Source organism: Ciconia boyciana, chromosome 19 (assembly GCF_034638445.1).
Source record: "Ciconia boyciana chromosome 19, ASM3463844v1, whole genome shotgun sequence".
NCBI classification, from domain to species: domain Eukaryota; kingdom Metazoa; phylum Chordata; class Aves; order Ciconiiformes; family Ciconiidae; genus Ciconia; species Ciconia boyciana.
In genome coordinates, this window is record NC_132952.1 from 5,593,291 (window position 1) to 5,621,185 (window position 27,895).

The window sequence follows — 27,895 nt, forward strand, 5'->3', positions numbered from 1 at the left end:
AAGGTCCCTTCCAACCCAAAGCATTCTATAATTCGAAGAGGAGGAGACGGGACCGGGCAAAGAGAGAGATGGCGGGGACCCCTCCTGCCAGGCAGCCCGCAGCCGGGCTCGCCGGGGAGCCCCCCCGCCTGCCGCGGGGGATGCCACCGCGTCCCCGGGCAGAGGCCGCTGCCCTGCCTGCCCTTCCTGCCCTCCCCTGCCCCTGCCTGCCCTGCCCTGCCCTCCCCTCCCCTCCCCTGCCCTGCCCTGCCCTGCCCTGCCCTGCCCTGCCCTCCCCTGCCTGCCCTCCCCTACCTGCCCCCCCCGCCCTCCCCTGCCCGCCTTCCCCCGCCCGCCTTCCCCTGCCCTCCCCTGCCCCGCCTGCCCCCCTCGCCCTCCCCTGCCCGCCCTCCCCTGCCCTGCCTGCCCCGCCTGCCCCCCGCTCTCCCCTGCCTGCCCCCCCCGGCCGGACCGCGGCCGCTGCCGCTCACCTGGCTCGCCCCTCCCAGCGCCGGCGCTGCCAGCCCCGAGCGGGGCGGGGGAGAGGGGCAGGAGCAGGGAGCCTCGGCCGAAAGCCTCGCCCACACCCACACGAGTCACCGCGGGCGGAAGGGGAGCGTCGGCGTGACACGGGGACACGCACCAGCCTCCCGGCTCCCCGCTGCTGCTGGGCGCTGCCGGCATGGGGAACATAACTTGTGTGCCTCAGGCCCCCGGGGGGCTCAGAGGCTCTTTCAGAAGGAAGCCTTCGCTGAAGAAAGAGTAAGTACGCTTGTTTTTACTTGGGACTGCTTTTCCAGTGGTGCTGGCTGCCCTGCTGACTTTCTCCCGTGCGATGCAACCACGCAGAACGGGGCTAGCGGCTGAGCCCCGCTCGGGAAACCCAGGAGTTATTTACACGCTCAGCAGAATCGGGCTTTTGCATGGTTTCGCAGGGTGCTGGGCAGTGCCAAACGCGATCAGCTCGCCACGCGTGCCTAGGAAGGAATCCTAGGGCTCTGCGGCGGAGTCTCGCAGCGACTCTGCCCCCAGGAGAAACGCGATTTATTTCATTTCACTTTGAAAATTAAAGCTCCCCTCTATGGGACAGGCAGGGCAAGGTGCAGAATGCCTGACACTCCTTGTTTTGACTTGCAATTTTTTATTCACGACACCCAGAGCTGCGGTGCTGTGTTGTGAAAAAACAACAGTCGCACTCCTCTTACTTTGGAGAAAAAGCCCCAAATCCCAACACTCTGCCCATACGATTTGACCTGCGTTTGTAACCCTGAAGGAATACACAACAGAAAATGTCCATGAAATCCTCTGGGGACTTTGGTGCTGGTCTGGCCAGGGCAGCGTTCAGGTACCGCAGCGATGGACGGCCGTCCCAAAATAGAGCCTACCCGGCGGTGCAGAGCAAGCTTCCCCGCGCGCTGCCTTTCCCACTGCCCGTGCTCCCATCAGCGCAGTGACGGTGCTGCTGCCGTTACCTAAGCACATACGAAGCAGAGCCCTCCCCGTCCTGGGCGCGCTGGGCTGGAAAGGAACCAGGGTGATCGCTCACAAACCTGCCGGTCCCATCTATGTTGGGTTCAGCGTACGTGCTGGGCTTTGAGTCAAACCCCATAAACTCTGCTAGGCTGAGGGGTTTCTAATCAAAGAGGAGACACTGAAACTGTCCCCTTGGTCTCCTGTGCTGACATAAATTGGGAGTAAACCTGTAGGAGTCTGTGGAGCTACTGTGGGGTAAAAGAGAGGGGATCGGTTGGGGAATCTGTACCCTGGAGGGCTGACATCAGGTGGCTGCAGTGGAGCAGCCAAGCCCCAGAGCACCTCCTGCCCCCACTGACTCCCGGCTTCCCGTGCTCGTGGCTCTCCGTGGAGGTGAGCCTGGTTTCTGCTGAACTAAATGCTGCAATCTGGTTGAAAGAGAGAGCAACTGCTGGGAAGTCCCAACAAAGCAGTCCCGGTGCTGCTTAAATGGCATCGGTAACTGTCGTTAATGGTGTGCATGCAAGGAGAAGCTGGGGGCTTTGCTGGGAGTGGAAGGAAAGAGAGAGGAAAGCCACAAAGACAGAAATAAAACCTGTTTGTGAGTATATGTTGGTGTATGTGTACATATGCACCTCCACGCCAGGGGCTTTGGAATAGTTGTCAGGACTGGATTTGGTCTTTGTATTTTGCAATGGAACATCTGGTCCCTCCGCTGATTTGGAGACACAGATGAGCCTAGCTGATCATTTGGTTATGCAAAGACGTGTAAAAAAGCAAAGAAACACCAACAAGTGCAGCACAAATCCCATTACAATTCTCCCACACTGTTTATCAGCCCTTTGCTGGGCTGGGATGATTAGAAAGCCCGTGACAAATTGCTTACTTAGCTTTCTGGCTTCCTTATTTCTGGGAAGAATTCACTGTGCATCAGCCTAGATCTGTGTTTGCATGTGTGTTTTGGTTTTTTTCTCCCCTCTGTAGACAAAATGGCAAGAAAAAACTGCCCAGCTTTTTTGGTATAGAAGGAGGGCAGGAGAGAGATACGACCACAGACAAAATCCTGCAGTATATTCCAGGAAAGGCAAGTACAAACACATCCAACCTCCCTCCCCACTGCTCCCAGAGATTATTCCCACCCACCCCAAGGACAGCGCTGTGCAGAAGAGGGACGATGGGTCTGGATCTGGGGGTAGCAGCAGGTCTGTCTCAAGGAGATGCAGGTCACCCAGGAAAGGATGAGCCCTGTGCCCTTCACGGCAGCAGAGCTAGCTGCTCCAGGGTCCCCATGCAGGTGGTGAGGGGACCTGCCATCAGCCAAAACCTGTGACGGGGTGGGAGGGTCGGGCTGAGAGCAAAGCGGGCAGCACGGTGGGAATATCTCACACGCCCCTTTGCTCTTGGTTGTTTTGTTTCTGGGTAGCCTGCGAAGGAAGGGAAAATCAGAGTGAGCATTCAAAGGTAGGATGATTCATTCCCACGCTGGAATGAGACGGAGCAGGCAGTGTATTCGCCATAAGCCTTGGGAAGGTAATCAGGAAGGGCAGGTCTGTCCCAGGCACGTACCAGCCTTCTGGCCATATGGCCCATTTCCCAGCACTGCTCAGGGAAAGTAGAGGTGAAATGATGAACCCCAGTATGTTTGCTCGGTCCCTTTGGGTGGGTCAGGGATGTGGACTGAGCTTCGGGGCCTGTTGGGCTGTACTGTGCGTGCATCTCCCTCGCTGCATGGCAAATAAGCTGTGTGGATATGGGGAAGGGGAAACTGAGGCAGAGACTCACAGCTAGACAGAGGTGATTTCAGAGAAGGTCATCAGCAGGACATTACCTCTGGGGTTTCAAGCTGCTGGCTGGGTGTATTTCACTGGTGATGAGGTGCTTGTCAAGGGCTTGGTGTACGGCAGGACCCAGTTCTGAGCAGCCCTGCTCACGTACTTTGGGTTCCTGCAGAGATTCAAACCTCTGCTCCCCACAAGCAGGGTCCCTGCAGTCCCTTTCCCTTCAGCTGCTCCCAGGTTGGCCCTTTCCAACCCAAAGGACCTTTGCTTTTCCTCATGTGAGCCTGAGAAGGGAGCAGGATGGGGATCATACTTCTGGCTTGTGAGGTGGCCATGAGTGAGTTCCATCCTCTCAGGGCAATGTGTCCTGAACTGTACAGGTGGGAAGCACAGCAGAACTGGGACCGTTTCACAGTCCTGCCCATTATTTGTGAGTGAGAATAACGGGCACGTGCCACAGGCATGGTTCCCTGGGGGACTCAGCTGGCATCCAGAAGGATTGGGCGGCACTTGATGGGACCAGGTCCCACGCAGATCCTGGATACTTCCCCTGGGGAAGCAGGGAGAGCTGTCATGTTAGCGGATCCTGGAAAACGAATCCTGCGAGCTGAGAGAAAAAAGGTCACTGAGAGATTATTCATTCGGGAGCACAAGAGAGTGTGGGATCTCTTCAGGGAAGGAAGGAGGGTGGAGCAGTTGTTTAGATGTTACCCTCGCCTGGGGCAGATGGGATCCAAACTCCCTGCTCAGCCACAAGCTTCTTGTGTGGCCTGGAGAAAGCCTTGGCTTAGTCCCTTTCCCACTCCCGTCTTTTCAGGACAAGCCTCCGAGAGCGGGAGGTGACCAGCTGCTGCGGGGCCAGGTTAGAGAGGAGCCGTCAGCACGGGACTCTTCCGATGCAATCTCAGAGGAGATGGGGTCACCAAACCACTGGGCATGGCAGGCAGTTTGGGACTGGGGCAAGTGACATCCCTGGAAACCAGGCCCCCTCTGGACCCTGCCACGGGCAGCTGGCACACAAAGCCAGCGCCTTGTGCTCCCACCAGCCTTCTGCCCTGTTTCCCACACATCCAAGTTACGGCTTCTGCGAAGCCTAAGCAAAAGCGAGGGGGGAGGATGTGCCAGAAGAGCCGTGCTTCTCCTTTGCTTCTTTTATCATTAAACAGCAGCTTTCAGAGCCCCGGGGCACCAGCCTTGCAAGGCTGAGCTCTTCCTGCTGCCAGGGTTAGTGATTCAGCTGGGAGTCAGTGGGGTCTGCAGGGGCTGAGGCAGGTTAATTATTAACTTGCTCTACCTGTAGGATGAGGCATCTGAGACGGCGGGAGAGAGTGAGAGAACATGTCAGGGCACTTGCACCGCCAGAGACCCGTTGCTTCGCCAAACCCTGAGAGAAACCAGGTTTCCAATGATCTGCGCTGCCTCAAACCCAACGGGAGAGCTGAGCTAACGGAAACAGTGCTAATCAGGACGGGGCTGGGGGAGGAGAGTGCTTGCCACCAGCACAACCTAGCCAGGGGAGTAAACAGCTGGCTGGCGAGGATTTCAGAGGAATGATAAATGCTAGTTCCCTTTCGTTTTGGCTGCACACTGAGGCATCCCCACGGTTTTGGGGCGTGCATAGGCCAGGGAGATAAGTGATGCCTGTGGAGGAGGCTGTGACAGCTCTGGTCCCCAACCCTCACAGGACATCATGGGGTTCCCAGTGTCACTTTTTGGGGGATGGCCAGATGCAGACCACGCTGGTGGCTATAAACCTGTCTCAGAGAGGGCAGGGATGCACTTGCGGGTCTGAGCCCAGAGACATCTGAGATCCAGCAGAAGCTATTTTCTCCAGAGCTTGGGTTTAGGCAAGTTGTCCGCATCCTGGGAAATTGCTGCTGTACCTAAGCAGATGATCAGGAGTTTATGGGAAGCACCGTCAACCTTACAAAGGGATTTTGTTCTGAGTGAGAAGGCTGACTAGCGCTAGTCAGCCTACTTCTCCAAGTGGGGGACAGAGAAACCATAGAAATTAGGGATGGACAAAACAGAGGAGCTCATGCCCAGTCCCCCAGGCTCCCTCTGTGGCCAGGGCAGGATGGATGATGGTGTCTGATGCCACCTTTGTACCACCCAGTGTAAGTGGCCTCGCAGAGAAAACCACGGAATCGGAGGTGGCAGCTGTGGCCGCTTTGGCTGCTCATGCTGCCTGCCAGCCCGCTCGGCCGTGCCATTGCCTGCACGCTGCCTGGGAACCGGGGTCTGACCCTGGCCCATGGGCAGGCCAAGTCCCAGCTCTTCCTTCCGGTCCTCAGCAGGAAAAACGGGGATTGTGGTTGTGACCGTCTTGGACGGTGTTAGAATGAAAAGCAGCAGGTAGGAGGTGGGCGTCACTGCTGCCCCGGTGCAGCACAAACAGGCTGTGCTTGCTTCTGCCAAGGACTTGTGCTAGCTGTCGGGTTTAATGATGTCCAGCTTCCTGCTGCTGCTCTCCTGAGATGTGGGCAGGAACCTGTGGAAAGGTGTGAGGGCAGTTCTCCTTGCACATACGCAAATGTTGTATTCATTTTGGGCTTAACAGTGGCACCCCAGTGAAGGACATAAAATTGCTAGAAAAAACCAGGAGAGATCTGCCTGGTAAAAGAAAAACAAAATCCCAAAAAACCTGAACAGTCCCACTTCTTCCTGTGCAACCGCAATACCTGATCATGAGTGATAAGACTGCTGGAGCTTGAAAGACTGGTGTGGCACGGGCGGACGGGGCCGGCTGCGTGGGAGCCTGCAGCTGAAAGGGCGGCAGGAGATTTCAGTGACGTGATCCCGTTTTGTCCGTGGTCTTGGAGATGCCCCCATGCTTAGCCACTAAATCCAGCTGTCTTCTCAGTCTTTCTTGCTGCAAACCCTTGCAAGCTGGGGATGCTAGATGCTTGCTTGGGAGAGGTATTCCATTGAATTTGTTTCTTGCCATGTGAAGAGTGGCAGTGGAAGTTCTCCCTTTCCCTCCCGACCCCGTGAGGATCCCTGTGGAAGCTAGCGGGTAGGCTGAACTCTTTGCCAAAACCACTGCTGGATTCCCAGCTCCCAGATTGCTTTTGCTTCTTGGGGTCTTACTTATTACTGGGGAATGTGGCTGTCACGTTCCAGGCAGCAGCATCGCCCAGGCAGCTGGTAGCCGGCGTTGCTGCTTATCGCTGTGTCCGTATTTTCATTACTTCATCCTCTTCCCCCTCCCTGTTGCTGGTTGCTGCCCTTATCCGAGCAGTGTTTTGTTTTTGCTGCCACAGCTGTCAGGTGATCAGTTGCTCTTTGTTCTGACAGCCGCTTGTAACACAAATGTCATCTTTTCCTATGCTTAATTGCCTCTCAGTGAGACCATTAATTGGCAGCCAGCAGGTTCCCACCTCCAGGGGACGGACGACCTGGGTACGTGTTCATGGGTGCTGCATGGAACCGGCTGGAAAAGCTGGAGGGAGACTTTGAGCAGAGAAGGGGTTAACTTGTGTCCTAAAAAGAGTTATCTAAATTCAGTGAGGCCCTGGAAGCAACCCCAAGCTCTGCAGGTGAAAGGGTCCCGGCAGCATCAGGTTCCTGTTACGGGTTCACCAGCTCCCCTCTGGCCTGAGCACCGCTGGTGTCCCTGGCACGATTATGAGAGGGGTTAATCTCATGCCGGAGGGGTGAGTCATGGAGGCCCCAGCAAGACAGATCTGGTTAGCTCTGCTGGCTCTTCATGTATCACGGGGCTTACGCAGCTGTCTCCTTGGCACGGCGCACGGGGAGCGGGCACACGCGGGCCAGACAGGTTGGGCGGCAGGGAAGCAAGCGCTGGCTGCTGGAAGCCCCTGGCTGTGCGGGGTGATGGGCTGTCACGCGATCCCTCCGGAGCCCCGGCAGCCCTCTCCCTGCTCATTCCTGGAAATGCTGTTTGGACAGAAGCGTACGAGCCCCGGGGAGCCACATGCCACCGCTACACCCTGCCTCCCAGCTCCAGCACGGCCGTGCCCTCGCTGGAAGTATCCCCAGGAAACGCAGCCACCAGGGCTCCGAGTGGGCTCCCACCAAGGTGGCCTCACAGCCTGGCGACTGAGCAGCAGGGCAAACCTTGCATCTCCCACCTACCTTTCTCTTTTGCTTGGGAATGAATATCCCAGAGTCTGTGACGTGTCTAACAAAGCTGACGTTTAAGACTCAGATATGCAAGTGGGGTGTAGACCTGGGGGGAATCGGTGGTGTCCGTGGCCTCGCTGGGATGCAGCCCTTCCCTTCACCCCAAGGACATCAGCCAACCCCCAGAAAAAAACCCCATTCTTCCCAGAGAAACTGCGGGGAGAGCTTTTCACCCCTGGGATTTCTGCAGTATCCAGGCAGTGCAACAGCAGCCGCGGGCTGTGAGCAGTGCAGTGCCGTGGGGGTATGGGTTTGCACCGTTGCACGGAAAGAAGAATTTCTGGATAACCAGAATGCAGGAAATAAGGGAACCCCCTGCCCCGAGTTCTAGCTCCCTCGCACGTCAGCCCTTGCTCTCCCACAGTGCTTGCTGGCTGCCCTTAGCTTCTCGCACTGACACTGAGCAGCTTGACGACTCAGTGCCTTGCAGCTGCTTCTGTGGCTGTGGGACTCTGCCTCACAAGCGTCTGGGCACCTGAAAGAGCAGAACTGCACCGAGAGAAACTGAGGGGTCTGAGCAGATGGGAGAGCTGAGGGATCCAGGTGGAACTAGAGCAAAGAAAACCTTTCCACTAACCCCAGTGGAAGGCAAGCTGTGTTTGCTTAGCCTTGATCGATCTTTGTTCCAGTGAATTTGATTAGGATGGCAGGAGGTCGTCCGTGGAGTTGGGAGACCCTAAATGTAGGATGTGCTTCTGCACCACCTCTTTCCTAACCCAGAAAACCTCCCTTTAGGTCAGTGTCTCTCCCTGCCGAGGGAGGACAGCCTCCCAGCAGTAACCGAACCCCGGCTCCGTGCTGGCATAGAGACCCAACAACAAACAGCCCGGCCCAAGCGCCTGCCCAGGGCGCCTTTCCGAGGAAGCCCTTCTGGGAAGATGTTCTGGGAACATCTCTTCCAGACATCAGACCCCCACCTCACACTGACTCTGATTCGTTTTTCCTGGATCCTTGGTACAGAATATTCAGAACCAGGAAAACCAGAAAGAAAACTTGGACCAGAGGTTCCCCAGCCTGTTCAAGAAGGGACGAAGGAAAACGGTTGTCAGGAACCTGGGGAAAATGATCTATTACTCCAAGGTCAAGTTTAAGTTTCAGCACTGCCAGGTAAGGTGTGGCACCCCTTTGTGGGCGTTTCTCTTCCCAGGCGAGGAGTGATCCTGCAGGACTGGGAAGTAAAGAGTAATTCTGGGAAATGTGACTCATGGAGACTTCCTTGGGCTACTGCATGGCCCAGGGACTTCTGCTGCCACGCGGTGCATGGGTGCCGGCTGGTGCCCACCGGCTCCCGTCCCAACGGGGACCTGGGCTGTGCTTCCGTGCTCAGCTGCTGGGCTGGCAGCAGATCCACCAGCAGAGATGCAGTGGTGGCCCTTGGATAAGCGACCGCTGGCTTTTCTGTGCACAGATCAGTCTGAGATGCAGAGGGAAGCTGGGAGGAGGAAGGCATCCTGACACAAACCCCAAAATGTGTCTTTTCTGCAGGAGGTGAATGACTGCTTCTTGGAGCTGTTCCAGTCTTACCTGTACTTCCAGTCTGCGGGCTCCAATGGACTCACCTACCAGGTAGGGCATCTCCTGGAGATGCTGGGGCAAGCGCTGGGGAGTCGGGCAGTATGGCCAGGCTGGGGGCACTGGGTGGATGGGACGGGACAGGGCAGGGGCACAGCTCCTGGGGCTGCCAGTGGCCTCCTCTAGGTGATCTCAGCAAGTCCCTTCCCGTGGATGCCAAGCTCCTGGGGGAAGAGAGCATTTCTTCTTAAGGACTGTACCCAGAAAACCTCATTTTCACCTGGGTCCTTGGCCTTGTCTGTGGGGAGAGAGAAAGGACCCCATAGAGGTGGGAGAGGGGCTTGTGCGGGGCTGGCAGGCAGGACCAGGGGTGGGAGGTGTTTAGGCTACCACGACTTATCTTTTTGTTGAGCACCAAGCACAGAGAGCCGTGCCTTGGTAAGGGTCAGAGCTCCTATCGCGCAAAATCCCACTGGCCTCGGTGCCGATGGTGGACTTGGCCCTGGCTTCTGAACCAAGGGGGAGTCCTTCATCTGCAGGACAGAGAAAGAGGCATGTGGGAGAGGGTGGAAAGAAAAACCTGAGGGCAGCCTTGGGGAGCTATCCTAGCAAACCATTCATCAATCTTTTAACCTGATGATGCTGGTGAATCACAAACAATAGGCTGTTTTGCACATGCAGCCAAAAAATCACAGCCGAACATCCAGGAAGCCCTGAATGTGCTCTCCCTCTACGTGAGTGCGTAACTAAAACTGAGCATGGCTGTTTTGTAGATGTTCATAAAATTTGTTCCTTTTAGAAAGGATTTATTTTCTTCTAGGTGACTTGAGCGTAATGCAATATGCCAATACAATCTCGAGTCATCCAGCAAGCTAGCCTTCAACTGGAAAGACACATGTCAGAATACAAACAATATTACAAAATCTCCGATCTACTTTATAAACAGTTCCTTAGATTATTAATTCTAGAGGAACTAAAAGGAATTAATGTGCCAGTACTGGCCCCTGGACATTGCGGCAATTAGCATCTTTTGCAGTCCTTGTTTAGAAAGCACAAACTCGTCATCTGTTCCTGTGCTTCATTGCAGTGGGACTCTGATGAACTGGAGTACAGAAACTGGACAGCTCAATTTTGCTTTATGGTCATTTCCATCTTCTGGCTTTCTTGTGTTAAACCAGCAATGTTTTTCTGAGGTTTCTCTTAAAACTGAAAGACTTGGAATATAAAGAAAGTGTTCTTGCCAGCATGGCAGCTGATTACTGCAGTACTGGCCCCACGGAGCCCAGGGAGCTGCTGAACCTGCTTCCTCTGCGGAGTGTGTGGGGTCAAAGTCCCAAATGTTTCCCCTCAGAGCAACATTTTGCAGTCTAACACTGTGAGCCGCAGCAGCCTGCTGCTGCTGAGTCTGGACTTCCAGTCTCCTACGGCAAAGGGACATTCATTGCAGAGCCTGCCTGTGGGCTGCCCCCCAAAATAATGGTGTGTTCTTCTTATGCAGGGACTGCTGCCTTTGAAAGAGCTGAATGTGTGTGAAATTGAGAACGGGAAGAGTACTGGGCAGGAGGATCACGCTTTCCGCATTGCAGGTTGGTGCCTCTTCGTTGCCTTTGAACAGAGAACAGAGGGTGTATGAATCACGACTGTCTCTGCTCTTCGTCTTGCTCTGACCTAGTCCCAGAGAAGAACCACGCTGTGGAAAGAGGTTGCAAAGAGCTCAAGCTCTTCCTCCCAGCATTTGCAATCTTTCCCTCCAAGGCTTCCCTGCTCCTAAACACCTGGGCAGTTATGCCCACGCCTGCAGGCAGGGAGGGGACTGGGTAGGGAGCGCAGAGGAAGGATGGTCCTGTGCTCCGACTGGTTACATGGGGACACACGGTGACAGTTCCCACCTCTGCCCAGTCATTTGCTCTTCGTGCACCACATTTGAACGAAGGAAGGGAATACAACTCCTTCTCCCACCTCTCGTTGCCATATAAACCCCGAGGCCAGGGAGCGACTCCAAGCAGGCACGTGAACAACGCTGCGCGTGCTGCTGTGTGGCACTGCTCAAGTGCACAGGACGGGCAACAGTGCCGAGAGGCGACTTGCCTCTACCAATAATGCCAGGCTGGTGCTATCAGGACCCAATGTCACTTCACCAACTCTTCCCTCACCAGCACTTCTCCCCCCACAAGCTTTTTAAACTGTTCTCTGAGTGATCTTGCTTTAGAAAAGTTTTCCTGGGATAACAATCTGTCTGCAGCTTGGCTGGAGGCTTCTTTGGGCTTAGTCATTGCTGAATTACAGCAGTCGCAAGCCCCCAAGAGTAGTAGTTAAAGCATGCAGTACAGAGAAGTAAGTAAATAACCCAGTAACGATACAGAGCCAAGAAAGCTCATTTGTGTCCTAGGCCCACTGTCTATGTCCTCCGGTGTCCCCTGTTAGAGAGAAAGTTATACAATGGCCACTCAAGCAAAAAAATGACATAAATTATAAAAAGGAGCTGGTACAAACAACCCATCAATTTTAAGCCTGCTGAGCTGCGGTCTTGTTGCCCTGTACTAGGCAGGGCTCTCCAACCCTTTTTGGGAGCCTGTAAAATGAAGGAAAACTTCTCCCTGGCGTGACCTGTCAGGGGCGTCTGCACTGGGGTGGGTGGACTTGTTCTGCTTGTATTAAACCACGCAGGAGTGGGGCTGGGTGGAAAATTGCCTCAAGCTTTGTTAGGTTTGTGTCCTGCTTAGGGAAAGAACAAACCAAAGCCTTTCTGGCAGAGAGCGCTGTATATATCAGGAAGCAGTGACATGAAGAAACCAGGGAGGTAGGGATATTTAGGATTGCCAGGAGGTCAGGGGAGCAGTTTTATTTTTCTAGAGGGGGAGAAATCAAGGCAAAGAGAGGCTAAGAGCCTTGTCCATGGCCCCACACAGGATCAGAGTGGAAGTCTTTTGTCTCATGACTCTGAGACACGAAAGACACGCATCCATTCTCTTGTGAAATCCTGTGGCATCGGTAGTTCCCCATGAACTGCGCTTTCTAGGGTAGTTCAGTACGTCAGAAGATGCCGGCACGATCATTGGAAGTGTGGAGGTGGAGTGTGAGGATGAAGCCTGGCAGCGTGCAGAGCCCTCCCTCGGTGCGCTGGCATGGGGAAGTGGATGGCGGCTGGCCATCAGCTCGGCTTTGTGGTCCATCTCTTGCGCAGCCTCTGATGCTGATGAAGTCGTTGAGCACCTTGAGTGACCTCCGCCTCACTGCAAATGTTGCAGCTTTGTAGTGTCTCCAGACAGAGAGATTTGGGTGGGAATAAACTGCTGCTGCTCCAGGAAGGGGCTTTCTTGCTTCCAGTGTTCCTCTGGAAGCGTTCACAAGGAAAGAGGAAGGACAGGGCAGAAGAAAAGAGCACGAGGGCTGGCACAAGTTGCTCAGCATGGCTGTGTCATGGCCCTGCCACAAACATGCCCTTGGGGCTGAGGGAAATGGCAGCAACTGAATTAGCAGCAGCCTTTCAGGCTCTGCTTCACGGCCTCCCCAGCAGCTCCTTGCACGAGCTTCAGGCATGTCTCAGGCTTCAGGCTTAGGCAGGAGTTTCTCTTCTCATTTTCTCTTCCTTTGGGGCCCTGTTTAGATGTGGCGACGTGAACAGCCCTCAGGATACGTCTGACAGGCTGGCCTTAGAGCAGGTAGCAGAGCAAGCAGTGCCATGCTAAGGGTCATGCCCTACCAGAAAGGTTCCCGCTGTTTGTATAAGGGCCTGGACGCCCAGAGAAGCATTCAGAGCTGCCAGAATATCTAAATAACATCAGCACCTTTATACCCTCCTAGCAACTCTATAAAGTAGGGAATCACTTTATCTCCATTGCAAAGACAGGGAAACCCAGGCAAGAGGAGAGAAAAGAGCTCCGGAGCCACAAAGGTACATAGACCCCTGGATGGCCAGTAATGCTTGATGCCTAATTACTGTACTGGGTCTGAATGGAGTGACTTATGGAAAGTCACTCAGGGAGTCTCTGCCTCAGTTTCCCCACCTCTCCTTTGTTTGTATTAGTGCATTTCCTGACAGACAGAGGTGTTTCAACGTCTTAATTAACTGTTGCTCATAAATGATGCGGGAATTACAGGATGAAAGACTCCACAGAAGGGCAAAGTATCGTGCTTATCCAGTGCACTTGCTTATCTGAATACTTCTAAGTCCCGCAAAGCCAGATCTTACTGAGCATGCACCAACTATGGTTTAATATGAGATCACCGGTAAATTATTAATCATAACATACATCCTGCAGCCTGCCAGAAATTATTATTAACGTCACTAGGTTATGTCTGTAGTGAGTAGCAGAGGGTGCGTGAGACTTTTTTGCTCGTGCTACTAAGCAAATGATAGCCGGAAACATTAACATCAACAAGATCTAGGGCTCTTCCTCCCTTCAAGAGTATGTCTGAGAGCAGCTTCAGCTTGTCTGGCACAGATTATATTTGGTGAAGCAATAAATAAGCAGTGTCAGAAGGCTACCTGATGTTCTACATATTGAGTGCCAAAGTGAAACTAAGAAAGAGCACGAAACTTTTGCATTGAGTTAGGCTGTCTGCAGCAGCACGTTGTGATAGTCTCTGCCTGCAGAGATGCTTTTCACAAACTGCTGGGGACTTGTAAAGCTGAAATCTGTCTGTTGATCTCACGCTTGACTTTTGTGCTGTCTTTGATTTCTGTTCTTGGCCTGGTTTTGGATTGAAGAGTGACTGGTGGTCAGAGCTAGATGTGGCTGCGCGAGGAGGCGGTGAGGAGGGGCTGGAGCAGTCCCTGCCGGGTTGCTCCCCGTGAAGTGAGGCAACGTGCTCGAGGTAGTGACGGGAGGGACTGGAGCACGATGTCAGCAGAGCGACGCGCTCCCAGGCAGCCCGTGGTGTGATGTGCTGAGCATAACAGCTCTGGCCGGCTGATTGCTTGTTGATGCTGCAATTGGTGCCCCTATCTGCTCAGCTCATCTTGTGTCCCGCATACCTAGGTCCTCTGCTGAATCCCCTTATCGTGTTCTGCCCTACTGAGTCAGAGCTGAAGCAGTGGCTTTATCACCTGGAGAAACAGATCCAGCTAAATGGAGGAAGCCTTGGCTTGCCCTTCCTCTCTCAGGTTAGTGCCTCGGGTGAGGTGAGCAGCCGTTTCCCGTGCTGTGGGCTCAGAGCTCAACGACCGGGGAAGCTGGGCCAGTGGGCTGGGTGCTGCACTGCTCCTGCCGTTCGGTGGGAGGGATAACCTCTGCAGCCAGCCTCTCTCAGCCATTTTCGCCACACTTCTAGGCACTCACCTAACACCTTCCTCTTCCTGAGTGCCCCACGGGGCTCTGGGTGCCTCCTCTGGGCTGGAGAGCTTGCGGGGCTGGGGATGGAAAGGGAGAGGGGCTCTGGGTCCACTTCCAAATGCTCCTTGCTGTGCTTGCTGCTCTTTCAAAATGTCGGGAGGAGGTGCGGGGTTACCTCCTGGCCCAATCCCCCTTTTCCGGGCCAGCTGCTTGAGTGCTTCCCTACATCAGTCGGGGAGCTGCCCCTCAGGCGTGGTGCATGGGGGTTTTGGGGCCACTCATACCCCTTCCAGCAGCTGCCGGGGCCGTGCACCGTCTGTAATTCAGCCCTTCTGACGTGTGGCAATTGACCCCTCTCCGCCAGCACCACGTACCAGCCTTGCCAGCGCGCTGGCCTGGGCCGGGGCAGCGGCGTGGCAAGGGCCTGCGTGTGGCCCCGGCTGCCTGCTGCCTGTTTGCCAGTGCCTAGAGCTGGCCCTGGGCAATACGCCTCACAGCTCCTGCTTCCTTTAGTTATTCCACCACCCCTAAAATAACCATGGATAGACACGCTAATTACCCACGCTTGACAGACACGTTCTTGCTTGGGAACTCCTTTGCCTGTGGAGGAACCGTATATTTGTGTTCAGATGGCCTTAGGGTCTTAGGTCTGTGCAACCAGCGCCCGAGCGAGTGGGGGATTTCAGTCTGAATGGCAACCCCAAAGGTGTTCTGTACTGCTGAGACCTGACAACAGCTCGCTGCATTTCTGCTGCGTGCCTGTGCGCACACAGCTTCTAATTTTGGAGCTTGCCTTTTGTGCGGTCTCCTGCGAGGGAAGGGTGCAAAAAGAAAGGCTTTGCAAGAGGGTCTGGCGGGGCATGTGTGCTGAAAGGGAGACCTGCGACCCAGACGTGCCACCACCACAGCCTCTGAAGGGTCGGAGGTGTGGGTCTGGTTCAGAGAATTTCTCACATGTTTGGCCGCTTGTGCAATTATCCAGAGTTTACAAAATATTTCTTGTGTCCAGAGTTTACAGAATATTTGGAGGAGGAGACTGGGACTGGGGCCTAGAAAACAGGGCCAGGTTCAAGAGACCTGTTGCCTCTTTCAGACCAGTCTCTGCGGGGTGTTTTAAAGGCAACGTACAGATGATGCTAGGTACCAAGTATGATTATTCAGTCCCAGCTGGAAAACTGGCTCCTGCACAGATTTATGTACTCTTTCCTGCTTCTGCCACACTTGAAAAGTGTCCTGAGATGGGCCAATCACTAGCTAAACTCTTAGGGGAAGACATGTCTACCCTGCTTCTCAGTTCTGCTCCTGTCCCTAGAACGACTGGAAGCAGAGCTCCATGGGGAAGGAGGAGCTGCGGTGGTCCGTGCAGAACATGCCTGTCCAGGAGTGGAGAGGGACCCAGCGGGAATCCCTAGGCGATGTCCTCTGTGTTTCCAAAGTGAAGCTTCAGCATCTGCCTTTCCAGGTAGGACACATCTCTGGGGAGCAACCTCCTGTCAGCATGGCTCAGGAAGGGCAACGGAGGGAGTGACTAGCGCAGACTCCTGCCTACCTGCTGCCACTGATCCAGCAGGTCCCTGAAGGGTCCTTTTACCCGCTTCCCGGTAAATGGAGAAAGGTTTGTTACTGCTCCTGTGGCCCAGCAGTGGTGCTTGGGGACAGCACGTGCATGAGCATTTGCAGGATGGGGCTGGCAGCTGGAGCTGGCAGGAATCGCCGGCGGAGCCTGGTCGCAGGGAAGCCGCTCAGCTGTTTCCAGAGCCCTTGCCTCAGGCTGCTGTCAGAGAGACAGAGCAAGGGGCTCTCCAGATCTGAGCCCTCTCTGGCTGTTCACAGGGAACCCTCTTCCTCTTTACTTTCCAAGGAACAGCACGACCGGCTGTTGGTGCTTTACCCGTCCACACTGGTGATAGTATCTGAAGAGCGCAACAGCCTCTGTTTTAAGGTAAGGTCATTTTGGAGCACCTTCCTGCTCTCTCTCGCCCATCCACAGTGTCTGTTTCAGCACTTCTTTGGCTTGTTGCTCCCCTCCACCTGGGTTCCGTTGTGCTCCTCATGTTGGCAAGGGCTTTCCCTCCACGCTGCTCCCTTGCCAGCTGGCAGGTGAGCAGGCAGAGGGATGTTGCAAGCTATCTTCCCATGAGAAACACCTTGCTCTCCTACAAAAGCCCGGGGGGAAAGGAGCTGACTGCCAAGGAATCTGAGTCTCTGGAAGGAGGGAGGCTGGCATGTTTCTGTGCGGTTATGCTGGCGGAGAGCCTGGCTCGCTTGCTTGAGACAGGAGCTGGAACAGCCCCCGAGAGTGCCCCCGCGGGGCTTGGCTTCCCAGGCCCTGCTCTGTGGGACCACTTGAAAGCAGGCAGCATCCAGGCAGCACATCTGATGCTCGTGGGGAAGGGCAAAGGCAGTTAGCTGGCTGGCGGGCAGAGAGGCGAGGCTGCTGGTGGAGGCTCCCTCTGAGGAGCAAGGGCCCTGAGCAATGTCTGGGCATGCCGGCGGAAGGGTCAACAAGGACGTGGAGGCCTGAGTGCCCCAGGGGATGCGAAAAGAGCTTCTCTCGTCCACTGGTGTGTCTTTGCTTGTAGCAGCAATGCTGGGAGCCTCGGCACAGACGGGCAGCGGCACTGTGGGCCCTGGGAGCTGCATTTGCATTGCTGGCAGGCTGAATGGCCCTTAAACTTGATTGCCAACATCCATCTTAGACATCATTGCAATGGCTATTAAACAGCCCTGTGCTTTCTGGCCCTGTTTTCCCATGCTAGAACAAATGTGCCAAAAAAGAGCACTGAACTGTCTCTGAACCTGCAGATGCGGCACCACCGGCACATGGCAGAGCAGAGCTGAGCTGCTCCTCCGGAGGAGCAGCATCCTTCTTGGTCACTGAGAGAGGAGCCAGTGACAAGAAAACCCTGCAGGGATTGAGGGCTTGTGAAATTCAGTGTGAAGTCACTGGGGTCCTTCTTCACATGATTTCACCATGTCCACCTCAGGCCCCGAGCCACGCAGGCTGCTTTTAATTCAAGGGGTACCCCTGGGAGGACCCGCATAGAGCATCTCCCTGGCCAGAGGAGATGGCTGTGCCTGCAACGGGAAGGGTGTGAGGAGGGACATATGCCAGCGAGAGCTCTCCTCCGTCCCCAGTGCAACAGCGGAGGGTGTTTTCCAGCAACTGGTGGCTTGTGTGACACACCTCAGACGGAGCTTGTTTTCGGGAACGTGTTGTTTGCAGTTCCTGGGAATGGGGCACCACGTAAGGGGGCCTTGGGCTGGGCTCTCAGATTAACTCATCTCTTTTGAAACCTTAAACCAGATTTGTCTGCCCTGTCCGTGCAATGTTCCCTTCCCACGGTGCATGAGTGTTGGTCCCCAGGCGTCTCGCTCGCTGGGGTAATGGCAGGGCTCTGTGTAGCCGAGTGCAGGCAGGAGGTGATTCACCAGCCTGTGACACTGCAGTGGGAACCTGATTTTCCACAGACATGTCAGGGCACAGGAGCCTTCTCAGAGGGCTTCTGCAAATTAACTTCCCTTCCCTGCGAGCAGATGCTGAGCCCTACAATTTGTGTGTGAAGGAATAGCCTGGCCCTTTTGTTCTTCAGTTTCGTACAAACCACAGGAGCTGCCGCTGCCAAGTTTGTGTGTGGGACAGGGAAGGGGAAGGCAGGGGCTGATCCTGCCGGGATGGGGCTCACCCAAAGCAGCAGGCTCTGGCTCACCAATGGTGGGAAAAGGCCCTGGGCAAGGCGTAAATCAGCGATGGGGGGAGCTGCTGGCGGGGGGCAGGTTCACGCCGTGCCTGGGGGAGGACGGAGGGGCTCTCTGCAGCCGATGTGCATGTTATTTGCGGGAAGCTGCTGCGCTTCCCTAGGTGGGACTCTAGCCCCCGGGTGTTTCAGCCCCCTCCCGCGGACAGGGGCCCGTTGCTTTGGGGAGGACGGAGCACCTCGCGCCTGGGGGAAGCCCTGCGCAGTTGTCCTCGGTGGCAGGAGGGCTCGCTCGAATGTGCCGGAGAGCTGAGGAGCAGCCGGAGCAGGTGGCCCCGGCCCCCTCCGCACGCAGCCTTGCGGCACCCGCGCCAGCTGAAGTGTCAAAGTCCATTTCTTACAGCAGCAGGGGAAAACAAGTCACGGAGCATTGCATGAGCTTTCCCTCCCAAGGTCAGCCTTCCTGTACTGCTCAGCCCCATAAATCACTTTCGGTGCAGGAGAAATACCGCAGAAGCCTGCGTGTGCCCACAGGCTATTGCAGAGAGGCAGCTGGCCAGCACAAACCATGGACGACGCCCGGCTGGGCTCCACGTTTGTCTTGTGGCAAAGCTGTCACGTCAGCCACATTCCCCAGAGCCTGTGCAGCTGGGACAGCTTTGCAGTGAGGACATGATGAGGGGGTTCTGCTAGACGCCTTATTTTGCAGCCCGTAAACTTAGGCAAATGAGTCCTAACCGATAGCACCTTTTGAGAGGACCTGCGGCTAAATGACAGGGCTTTGCTCCCGCGTTCTGTGCTTCCTCCGCTGCCGGGCATGGGGGAGAGCGGCATGAGGTGGGAACTTCGTTTCCTGAGCGCTCCCCAGACCCTGTGTTTGCCATCCTGGCCAGGAGCTGCTCCCAGGGCCGTTGCCACCAGCTGCCCCTGCCTAGTGCTCCGTGCCCACAGACGGGGTTAGGGTGACATCCAGGTGAGGTGACCAGGGACTTAAGGAGCAAAGAAACTGTGTGTCACTCAGTTTCCCCCTGCTCAGAGAAAGAGATGAGAAGCAAAGCAATGAGCTCATCTGTGAGATGGTTCCAGTGTAAAATCTGCTTCAGCTGCTCTCCCAGGACTGTTCTTGTTCCACTTGTGTAAGGAAAATTCGGCTTGGGGAGCCCCAAAGAAAGAGGAGACCTAGGTCGTAATTCAGTGTTGACAAACCCTTGGCCCTTCTGCCAGGTTGCCCATCACAGAGAATTAAACTGACAGCGGTGACACTTAAAGGACATTAGAATCACAGAATCATAGAATCGTTTCGGTTGGAAAAGACATCTGGCAGCAGAGCGGGGCTCTGACGCTGGGCTGAGATGGGGGGCAGCTGCAGGAGCAGAGGAGGTCTGGATGCTGCCTGTTCCTGCCCGTGCCACAGAGCTCGCCGGAGAGCTGGGCCTGGCACAGACCAGCACCAGTGGCAGATGTGGGGACAACCAAGGGACGCCGGGTTATGGCAGAGAGGACAGCGGTGGATGTGCGTGCAAAGGCACTATTGCACTTAGAGGCGATAGCGCGTGGTATCTTCTAACTCCAGTCTTTCCAGGGGCTGGGAATAGGCTGCTTTAGCTTCTCTGCCCCAGCTCCCTGCTAAGAGGAATATAGATGCAGCGCCTGCCAGGGGCAAACCCCCTCCAGTCGCAGGAGTGGCATTCACAACTGTGCCGTGTAGCACAAGAGCTCACGTTTCACCAGCTGGCATTTACAGGGCTCAACCCTGTCTTTGTAAGACTTTGCAGGGTATGGATTGTGGGGATTCCTGTTTGCAAGGCTGGAAGTCCCAATCCAGCAACTGAAACCATGTTCAGGACCAAGTTTGCAAAATTTTCTGGCGAAGTCAGCCATTAAACTACGGGAAACTTTTGAAAACAGAACTAGAAAGGAAGGAGTGTTTTTTCCGAGCTCAGATCTCAGGAAGGACTTTGTAAGAACAAAGCTTACAGAAATGGCTCGTGCAGTCACGCTGGCTTCAGAGGCTTCGTTCCTGCAATAAGGCTGGTGGTGGGAGAGGGAGGTGTGAGCGGGGAGGGTGAATTGACTGGGGCAAGGCTGAGCCAATCTGCTGGAGACTGAGTTCTCCAATGTACCTGTGCCCCACACCTATGAGAGTACAGAGGTACCCAAGTCCTCACCCAGATGAGCAGCAGCTTGGGTGCCTCTCGTCTCCTGCAGACCTAGCCTAGGGGATTTAGGCACCGAGCTTCCCCTTCCCCGCAGAGGACCCCGAGGGGATGGCCAGCGGGGCCGAGTCGCACCTTCTCCCCATGCCGCACGGAGAGCAGCCAGGCTCCCGCCAGCCTCGCCCCGTCCTCACCGCTGGCCCTGCGCTGGGGGCTCCCCTCCTCGTCCTCGTGGCAAAACTTTGCAGTAGGCTCCTAAAGCCTCTTGGCTTCCCTGACGGGAAAGCCCCTGTAGAAGCGGAGTTTCGCCAGCCAGGTGCCTGCAGAGGCTCCAGCCCTCAGGCGGGCAGGGGCAGCCCCGTCGTCCTCCCCACTCTGCCCGTCTGCCGTACGGCACGGACTGTGAGCTGCGCTCAGCTGTGCCTAAGGTCCTAAGCCTGCTTCTCTCTCTGACAGGGCGAGCTGCCACTCAACGCCATCCAAGTGCTTTTTGAAGAGAACGAGAAAACCTCCTTTTTAATAGAAGGTGCGTGTCCAGCATGCCGCGGGGTGTGCTGGCAGCAGCCACGGAGGTCTCTGGGGTCGGGCTGGTTTCGCTAAGCTGCTGTGGCCATCTTCCTGGCTGTGCTCACTCACGCCGGCAGCCAAGCTCTGTGAAATGAACTGCTTGGAAATCTCGGACTGTGTGTGCCCTGGCTGTGCTGCAGAGCCTGGCTTTGCTGGCAGGGAGAGGCTGTGAGCCAGCGGCAGCGCTTGCACCCAGGGGTGCGCTTGCCACAGCGCGGCTGCACAGGTTCCCCCTCATTTAGATCTGGCCCGTGTTTGCCCCTGTCCTACGTTCAGCCAGGTGCAAATGGTCAGCACCGAAGGCAGAGCGTTCCCGTTGTCCCTGCACCGGTGTCGGGATCTCCAGACCCTGGGAGGACGTGGGGAGGGATGGAGCGAGGGGGTTCCCGCGGGTTCCTGAAGGAAGCGACACAGAGTGTCCGTCGAGGCCAGTAACGGCAGTGCGTGATGTTTTTACAGGCCGACTAATCAATTCGATCCGGGTGATCTGCCGCAGCTATGATGATTACCAGGAGTGGCTCTACTGTCTCAAAACAGCCCAGTTTCGAAACGCCGACTCCTCCCTCTCTGGATCAGAGAGTTTCTCGGGATCAAAGCCGCCACACCCCAGCCAGGTAACAGATGTTGTGGGTTTGCATGGTCATCAATAGATGTCTCCCAGGACTCCCGTCTGTCCTGCCTCTGGCCACGTGTGAGTACTCTTGTGACACAACAGGCTTTGCTTCAAGTTCCCTGCTCGAAGGCTGTCATGAAGTTGCTGGTCCCTGCAAATTCTTTTGAAGCCCTATATTACATTATATAGGCATGTGTTACGTTACGTTCCTTCAAAAGCAGACCCCTGGCCATAGACTGTGACAGTGTTGTGCAGTGAGGCATTGGCACAAGGACATTAGCAGGGTCTTGCAAGGAAGGGGAGACCCACCCTGCCAGCACTGCAGCCAGGATGGGGTCAGGGTGCCTGGGCACCCTTCACCCTGCTGCCAGCCCCCGTCGTTCGCCCCGTCACCCCTGCAAGCCGGGCTCAGCCACCCACTCAGCCCTAGAGGGCAGCAGACCCCGCCGCACCGGGCACGGCCGCATGGGCAGCTGCTCGCCATGCGGGCATAGCCCAGGCCCAGCTCTGACCCCGGCGTGTGGGCACGCTGGGCTGGGCTGGGCTGGGCTGGGCTGGGCTGGCCCAGCGACGCTCAGGCGGGAGATGGGGCTGGGGAGGGATGTGCCTGCAGCCAGGCAGAGGGCTCTTCCTACGTGCTGTTCTTCTCCCCCGTCTAGTTTGCCAGCAGCGGGAGAGGGTCGCTCACTTCTGACGGCCGTACAAACTCCTGGGCGTCGGGAGGGAGAGTGGCCACCTTAACGCACCTCTCCCAGAACAGCGGCTCTCTCCCTGATGGACAGTCCTTCGTGCTGATGCCCGAGAGCAGGGTGCTTGAAGACCCCCACTCCCCTGGCTATTCCCAGCCTCTCCACGTAAGTGAACCCCCAAAAGCCTGGGACGCGCGTGGGGACAGACACGGCCTTTGAGCGGAGCGGTCTAGCCAGGTGCCCAGAGGGGCTGCGCTGGGGTGGTCCGTGTTTGCGAGGCGGCACAGCAAATCCATGCCCGGAGCCTGTATTTCTCCTGGCTCAGCTTTGTCATTGCTGATAAAGGAAAAGGCTGCTGAAGGCTCCCACCCCAATACTCCACTCTGCATAAGGATTGTTTGTACAGATTGCAAAAGGGCAAATGGGACTGTTCAAGGGTCAGGAAATCCCAAAGTAAAAGCCCGTGGGTGGGTGGAGGTGATGGGCTCGGCAGGGCTTTGCTCTGGCCCTGTGCAGCATTCGTACGTCCACGGGTCTGTGCGCGTGGGGCCCGGGCCCGGCTGCAGGACCACGCGGATGCACGAGCGCAGCGCGGTGCCTGCAGCGGCAGCCCTAGCAGGGGAGTGCCTTGCCTTGGCTGCAGCGGGGTCTGTGTACCCGGGGCTGGCCTGAGGAGAGCCAGCTCCGGGGTCTGTCTTCTCGTTTCAGTGCCTGGCACAGGCCAGCTGGCCAAGCACGGGGCTGCCCGCGCAGGACCTGCGGAGGGGGGGCAGCGCCAGGAAGTCCAAGGGCAAATGTGGGCCTTGTGGCCAGCAGCTGCCCGGCCAGGACACAGAGAGGACCATCTGCAGCCTCATTCCCGAAAGCCCCAATGGCGAGCTCCTGTCCTCAGTGTACAACGAGCCGTACTCCGCGCGCGGCTCGCAGCATCACCCTGCAGCTCCCCTGGACCTGAGCAATGTAAGGGGGCTGGGACGCGGTGGGGCTGCCCTCCTGCCTGGGAAGGGTCGAGCAGCAGAGGAACTGGCGCACGGTTCGCGTATTCCTTACAGTGCCGCTTGCAGGAATAGCTGCCTCGGCAGGTGCTCTAGGGCAGACATGAAACCCGTTTCCATTTGAAAATGGCCCATGGGAGGTGAGGTTAAACACAGCAAATGGAGCAGCGTCTCTTGGAGCCCTGAGACGCTGGGCACTAATTCCGGAGGCAACACGAGCACCAGTGCTCTGCAAGTAGGCGTGTTATTACTTCATAGGACACAGCCTCTTCTTCTGAGGGCTTTCCAGCATGTGGCCATCACCGGTTTAGCGTGTGATGCCACGTTTCCCTCCTCCCCTCAGCCTCAATGAGTGCGCATCTGCCTTACGCCCAGGGAAGTCCCCTCGTTAGCACAGAGGGCTACAGCCGGCAGTCAGCCTCGCCGTCCCTCACGGCTGAGCAGCATCTGGGGACTTGAATTGCAGGGAGATTCCCCACTCCGATCCCTCCTGGGGATGAATTGCAAGTAGGGAACAGCATCTCACGTTCCTGTTTCATTTCTGCCTTTTAGCTGAGCAGATGGAGCTTGGTGGGAAGTCAGCCCTCGACAGCTTCCAGCTCCCTGGAGAAGCCGGCCGTACCCCGCTCCCCCTTGTACGCTGACCCCTATACGCCCAGCTCCCCCAGCAGTCGCAGCGTGGCAGGCTCCAGCTTCTTGGAAGAGGTACCCCGCGCGTTTGCTGCTGGTTACTGCCCTGACTCAGCACACAGGCTTTTGGCTCCAGAAATCGTGCCTCGGGCCATTTCTTTTCCTGCTGTCTGCCTGAGCGGGATGTGGAAACGCGAGGCCTGCATTTTGGGGTGGGGCAGGGCACTGCATACTTCTTTTTTCAAGCCGGGATAGAGTCAGAGGGTTACAGGTTTCCCCTGTCTTATCACTGGATGCCAGCATCACAACAATCCCAGGAAGAGCCAGAAACCGCAAAACAAAGGCAGAGACTGAGATGCGATCCAGTCTACAGAAACTAGAGATGAGTCAGACACAGAAACCACTTTATCCACCCCCAAAAATTCCAGCTGTGATAACTGAGTGCCTATTAAAGGCTACATTTCTAGTTTTGCGCATCTCTTGGGAAAAGACTATTTCTGAGTCTGTGGCTGAAGTCCTCCCTTCCCTCGGAGGGTTCTTCCTAACTGCTCTCTGTCCTGCCTCGTCCCCTGAGCTGCCAGTAGGTTTCATCCTACTACCTCCACGTCTGGCCAACTTCCACTACCTCTGTGGGTCATTGCGAGGGACCCGTAGCCATTCTTCATTTCCCATCTAAGGCCTTCAGGACTGGAATGTAGTAGAATTTGCAAGGTAGGCAGAAAACCTTGGTTTGCCTAAGTCTGTTCACAGCAGGGCTGGCTTACAGGTGGGAAGCAGCAGGTCAGTGTTGCCCAACTCTCCATAGCGGGGATCAAATCTGGGGTTTGTTTTGGTTAAGTTCCTGCAGTGTCACGGACAGATGGGCTCAGCACAGGCGGACGGATGCCCCGCTGTCCCGGTACCCCAGCATCTCTCTCTGCAGAAGAGGAACTGCCAGCCCCTGCCCAGCAGTCACTGCAGGGAGCTGCCTGCGGCTCCGAGCTACAGCACGTCCGGCACCTCATGCCGTCTTCAGCTGCAGCCTCTTGCTGATGCTTCTTATCTGGAAGATGTGAGTTTTTAAATGCAGCCCTAGTGCCCCACGCTGTGCAGGCTGCGGGGGAATACAGGGGGGTGCAGGGGTCCCGGCTTGCCTTTCTCCGGGCTGGAAGAGTGGTCAGTCACTGCAGGGCTTGGAGCCCTTTGCTCTGTGATGGGGTGCATCGTGGGGAGCAGGGATGGGGGACCCAACAGAGGGCTGATTCCTGGTGCGCAGTATCCCAGGACTGCAGTGCTAAGTCATCCTCATCAGTGCATCTCTTTCTTTTCAGGTCTCTTCTCTGCGAGAGGAACATCTGGGCCCTTCGTCGCAGCCACCAGGTGAGACTCTTGGGAGGTTGCTTGGGTGCTGCAGCCCACCCCGCCTCGCCCGTGTCTGTCTCCATAAGTGTCACTGAAAGCAGGGCTGAGAAGGCGCGTGGGGGCTCGTGCATGCCCTTCCTTCCTCCTGCTTCCCCGTGGTGGGACCGAGTCTGTCACCCTGCCCCTCGCCTGCGTGCGTCTGGTGGAGGCCGTTGCTTTGGCTTCCACTCGCTGCCCACCAGCTCTGCCCACCCGTCACACGTGGGGGCTTGGGGTTTGTTCTGTGGCACACTTGCAGCTTCCGCCGCTTTGCTCAGATCTAGTCGCCTCTGGACTGTGATTTTGCTGACCCTCGTGCGTTCTCTCTGCTGGCGAAGGAGAAGGCAGCCACTGGGTTGCTCAAGAGCTCTCTGAGCGCTTTGGTCTGGTTTTCTGCAGATGGGAACTTTGGCACTTACGACCTGCCAGAGGCCAGCTGCCCACGCCGCGACTCCGCAGCCTACCATGACTATGCCGAGCTCCAGAGCTTCCAGAGCGACTTCAGCTATGACAACCTGTGGGAAGCCGAGGCGAAGGAGCCGGGCACCCCGCACGCCTCCCCATCTCCCAGCCAGCAGTTTTACCAAGCCTGAGGGAAAGCCTCTACAGCCAGGCACAGAAAAGCCCCCGCGCCCTTTTCTCACTGGGCTTCCCTCCAGGGTGAGGAGCCTGGGGCATACAAAGCAAAGGGAAGGGCTCTGCTCTGCGAAAGGCTGGTTCCCACATCCTGGCAGGTCCAGAGTTCCAAACTTCTCCCCTAAATCTGAGGATGGGGGTAAAGCACAGAAGCGACAGCCTCTGCGGACCCGGAGGAGCAGCGTGCGTGCCGTGCTAAGGAGCACGGTCTGCAGCTGCCCTGGCTCGGGGAGCCCTGGCAGGGAACAGCATTGCCCCCCTGAAAATAAAAGGAAGAACAAAAAGCTGGTCAGGCTCCCTCAGATAAAAGGGACTGGGTGTTCAGATGGAGCAGTCACTCAAAGGCCAAAGAAAAAGGCTGGTTGTTGGCTGGGTTAGTTTGATCATTTCCCTTTTTACCAGAGCCCTCAGGCTGGTCACTTTGAGGGTCCACTGATCCCTGAGAATAGCTTTGAAGCCAAACCTTCCCCCATTGAGCTCTGAAGTCTGCAAAGATGCATGAGACGTGCCCCGTCGTGGTATATAAGGTTGGAAGCGATAGCTGTGCTTGTAGGATCGTCTTCCTGCAAGATCAGAGTTATCTGACAGAGATGGAGAAAAAAATCCAGATCTGGGCAGAATGGGATGTTCTTTTCACTTTATGCAAAAAATTCTTTCCTGCCAGTGCTGGCTCCAAACCGTGGTGGTGACCTGTGATATTATGAGCCTGACACCTTGGCAGATGGAATCAAGAAATGTGCTGCCAGCAGATATGCCAAGTGGCTTGTGTTTACCAAGGTCTTCCCTGGAGAGGATGCCCTAGATCCCTCTTACGGGACTGCATCCTTTCCTCCCACCCCTCTGTACGTTACTGGACTTGCACTGAATGCTGCCTGTGAATATCCAGGCAGGGAGGGAAGGAGGGAAATTCACTACAAGCCAAACTCCAGTACAGCCTTAACACTCCAGTGATCAGAGCAATGCCAGCGTGGGCTGCACCCTCTCTCTTCCCCCCTCCAGGGCAGCAGCAAGACCAGGGCACAAACAACAGGGGACAGAGTCTCAGTGCTATCATTGTCCAGCCTCTTAGGCCAGATCCTTTAGCACATATAAGGTCAGCAGCAAATCCAGATGTTTTTACTTGAGGCTCTAAATTCTTAACCTTTGTTCCCTAAAGAGGCTGCAAACCAAACATATTAACAAAATCTCTATTTTCATTCTTTCACTGGTGCAAACAAAACAATCCAGGAGCTCTTTGTACTTGAATATCTACGTATTACATTGTTTGTTTTTTTTTTCCGAAGGTATCCAACAAAGTTTACATGTAAGGTTTGAGTGGATTATATGTATTTAACGTGTAAATGTGGCAGAGTTGAAGATCTATTTAATTTTCTAGCTGTGGATGACGTTCAGTACTGTAGAATGGGCAGCTGTCTGCACATTCATGTGTGTGTTGGTTTGGGTCTTCTAGCTGTTATCGTTTTGTTTCAGGTTTACTTTCATTTTGGGACGATTTGTATCTAATAAGTTAACCCCCAAAGGATCTATTTATTCAGAACAAAATCGCACTAGGGAACATCAGCAGCACGTAGTATGCTGGGAGGCAGCCATGCTCATGAGCTCCTCTGAACACGTTGACTTTGAAGATGGTCACCATGATCTTTTTAATTGGGTTTCAACAGTGATATCTGCAATGTATCGAAAGGGAAAAGCCCCTCCCTATTGCTGTAAAAGTTCCCTGGTGGGTTTCTGTGAGACTGGGCAATTGCAATACACATTCTTCTGGAATACTCTTCTTCCCTCTTTCTTTGCCATCATCTGGTTTAATGGAGGTGAATTCTTGTCCGTTGCTGCTGTCCTTTCCAAAAGTCTTCCTCCCTTCAGGACTTTGGGTCCCTGGATCCAGGAGGATTTCCAGAGTGCTGACTGTCTCTCGTTCAGGTCAGGCACTTGTAAACACCTAATCCTAGAGCAAAGTCTCCCCTGCGTTTGTCAGGCAACGAGACCTGGCCAGAGGTTTAATGCCAAAGCTAATCAGACTTTGCTTCAGCCCTGTGTTCTGGGGGTCTTGGAAAGGTGTTCTGTAAAAATCAGTCGGTGACTCCAAATGGCTCCGTGCATTTGTGCGGCTGGGAATGCCCGTGCCGTGCTGCGAGTCGGGATGGCCTGTGCTGTCTGCTCTCCAGCCTGGGGGAACCTGGGGGGAGCGCGTGGGACGCGCTGGCCAGCCCTAGGGCTAGGGCCAGACACGGGGCTGAGCCCTGCGCGGGCTGCCAGATTTGGCTGCTGCAGGGTTTGGCTCTGCCTTTGCCCTTTTGTCGGTCTGACCTCACTTCATGGCAGCCCTTTTCTAACAAAGCCGGTTGGGAAGGGGAGCTGGCCACAGCA

The 27,895-nt window shown here is 55.7% G+C and overlaps 1 protein-coding gene across 1 annotated transcript; it reads left to right on the plus strand.

Moving 5' to 3' along the window:
• The first annotated feature begins 625 nt into the window (after positions 1–625).
• PLEKHN1 (pleckstrin homology domain containing N1) lies at positions 626–27,255 on the plus strand. Its single transcript, XM_072883996.1, has 16 exons — positions 626–741; positions 2,437–2,536; positions 8,337–8,483; positions 8,862–8,942; positions 10,387–10,474; positions 13,871–13,995; positions 15,477–15,626; positions 16,026–16,106; positions 20,475–20,544; positions 21,045–21,199; positions 21,858–22,052; positions 22,596–22,847; positions 23,435–23,587; positions 24,351–24,563; positions 24,823–24,871; positions 25,292–27,255. The coding sequence occupies exons 1-16, from the start codon at positions 662–664 to the stop codon at positions 25,483–25,485; spliced, it is 2,133 nt and encodes a 710-aa protein (XP_072740097.1). The 5' UTR covers positions 626–661; the 3' UTR covers positions 25,486–27,255.
• Positions 27,256–27,895: the final 640 nt, after the last annotated feature.

What these genes read in the sequence shown, in the direction of transcription:
- PLEKHN1 (XM_072883996.1), top strand. Translation starts at nt 662, where the DNA reads ATGGGGAACATAACTTGTGTGCCTCAGGCCCCCGGGGGGCTCAGAGGC. An exon ending in AGCCGCCACACCCCAGCCAG is followed by an intron (nt 21,200 to 21,857) that starts GTAACAGATGTT and finishes TCCCCCGTCTAG; the next exon opens with TTTGCCAGCAGCGGGAGAGG. An exon ending in CCCTTCGTCGCAGCCACCAG is followed by an intron (nt 24,872 to 25,291) that starts GTGAGACTCTTG and finishes GGTTTTCTGCAG; the next exon opens with ATGGGAACTTTGGCACTTAC.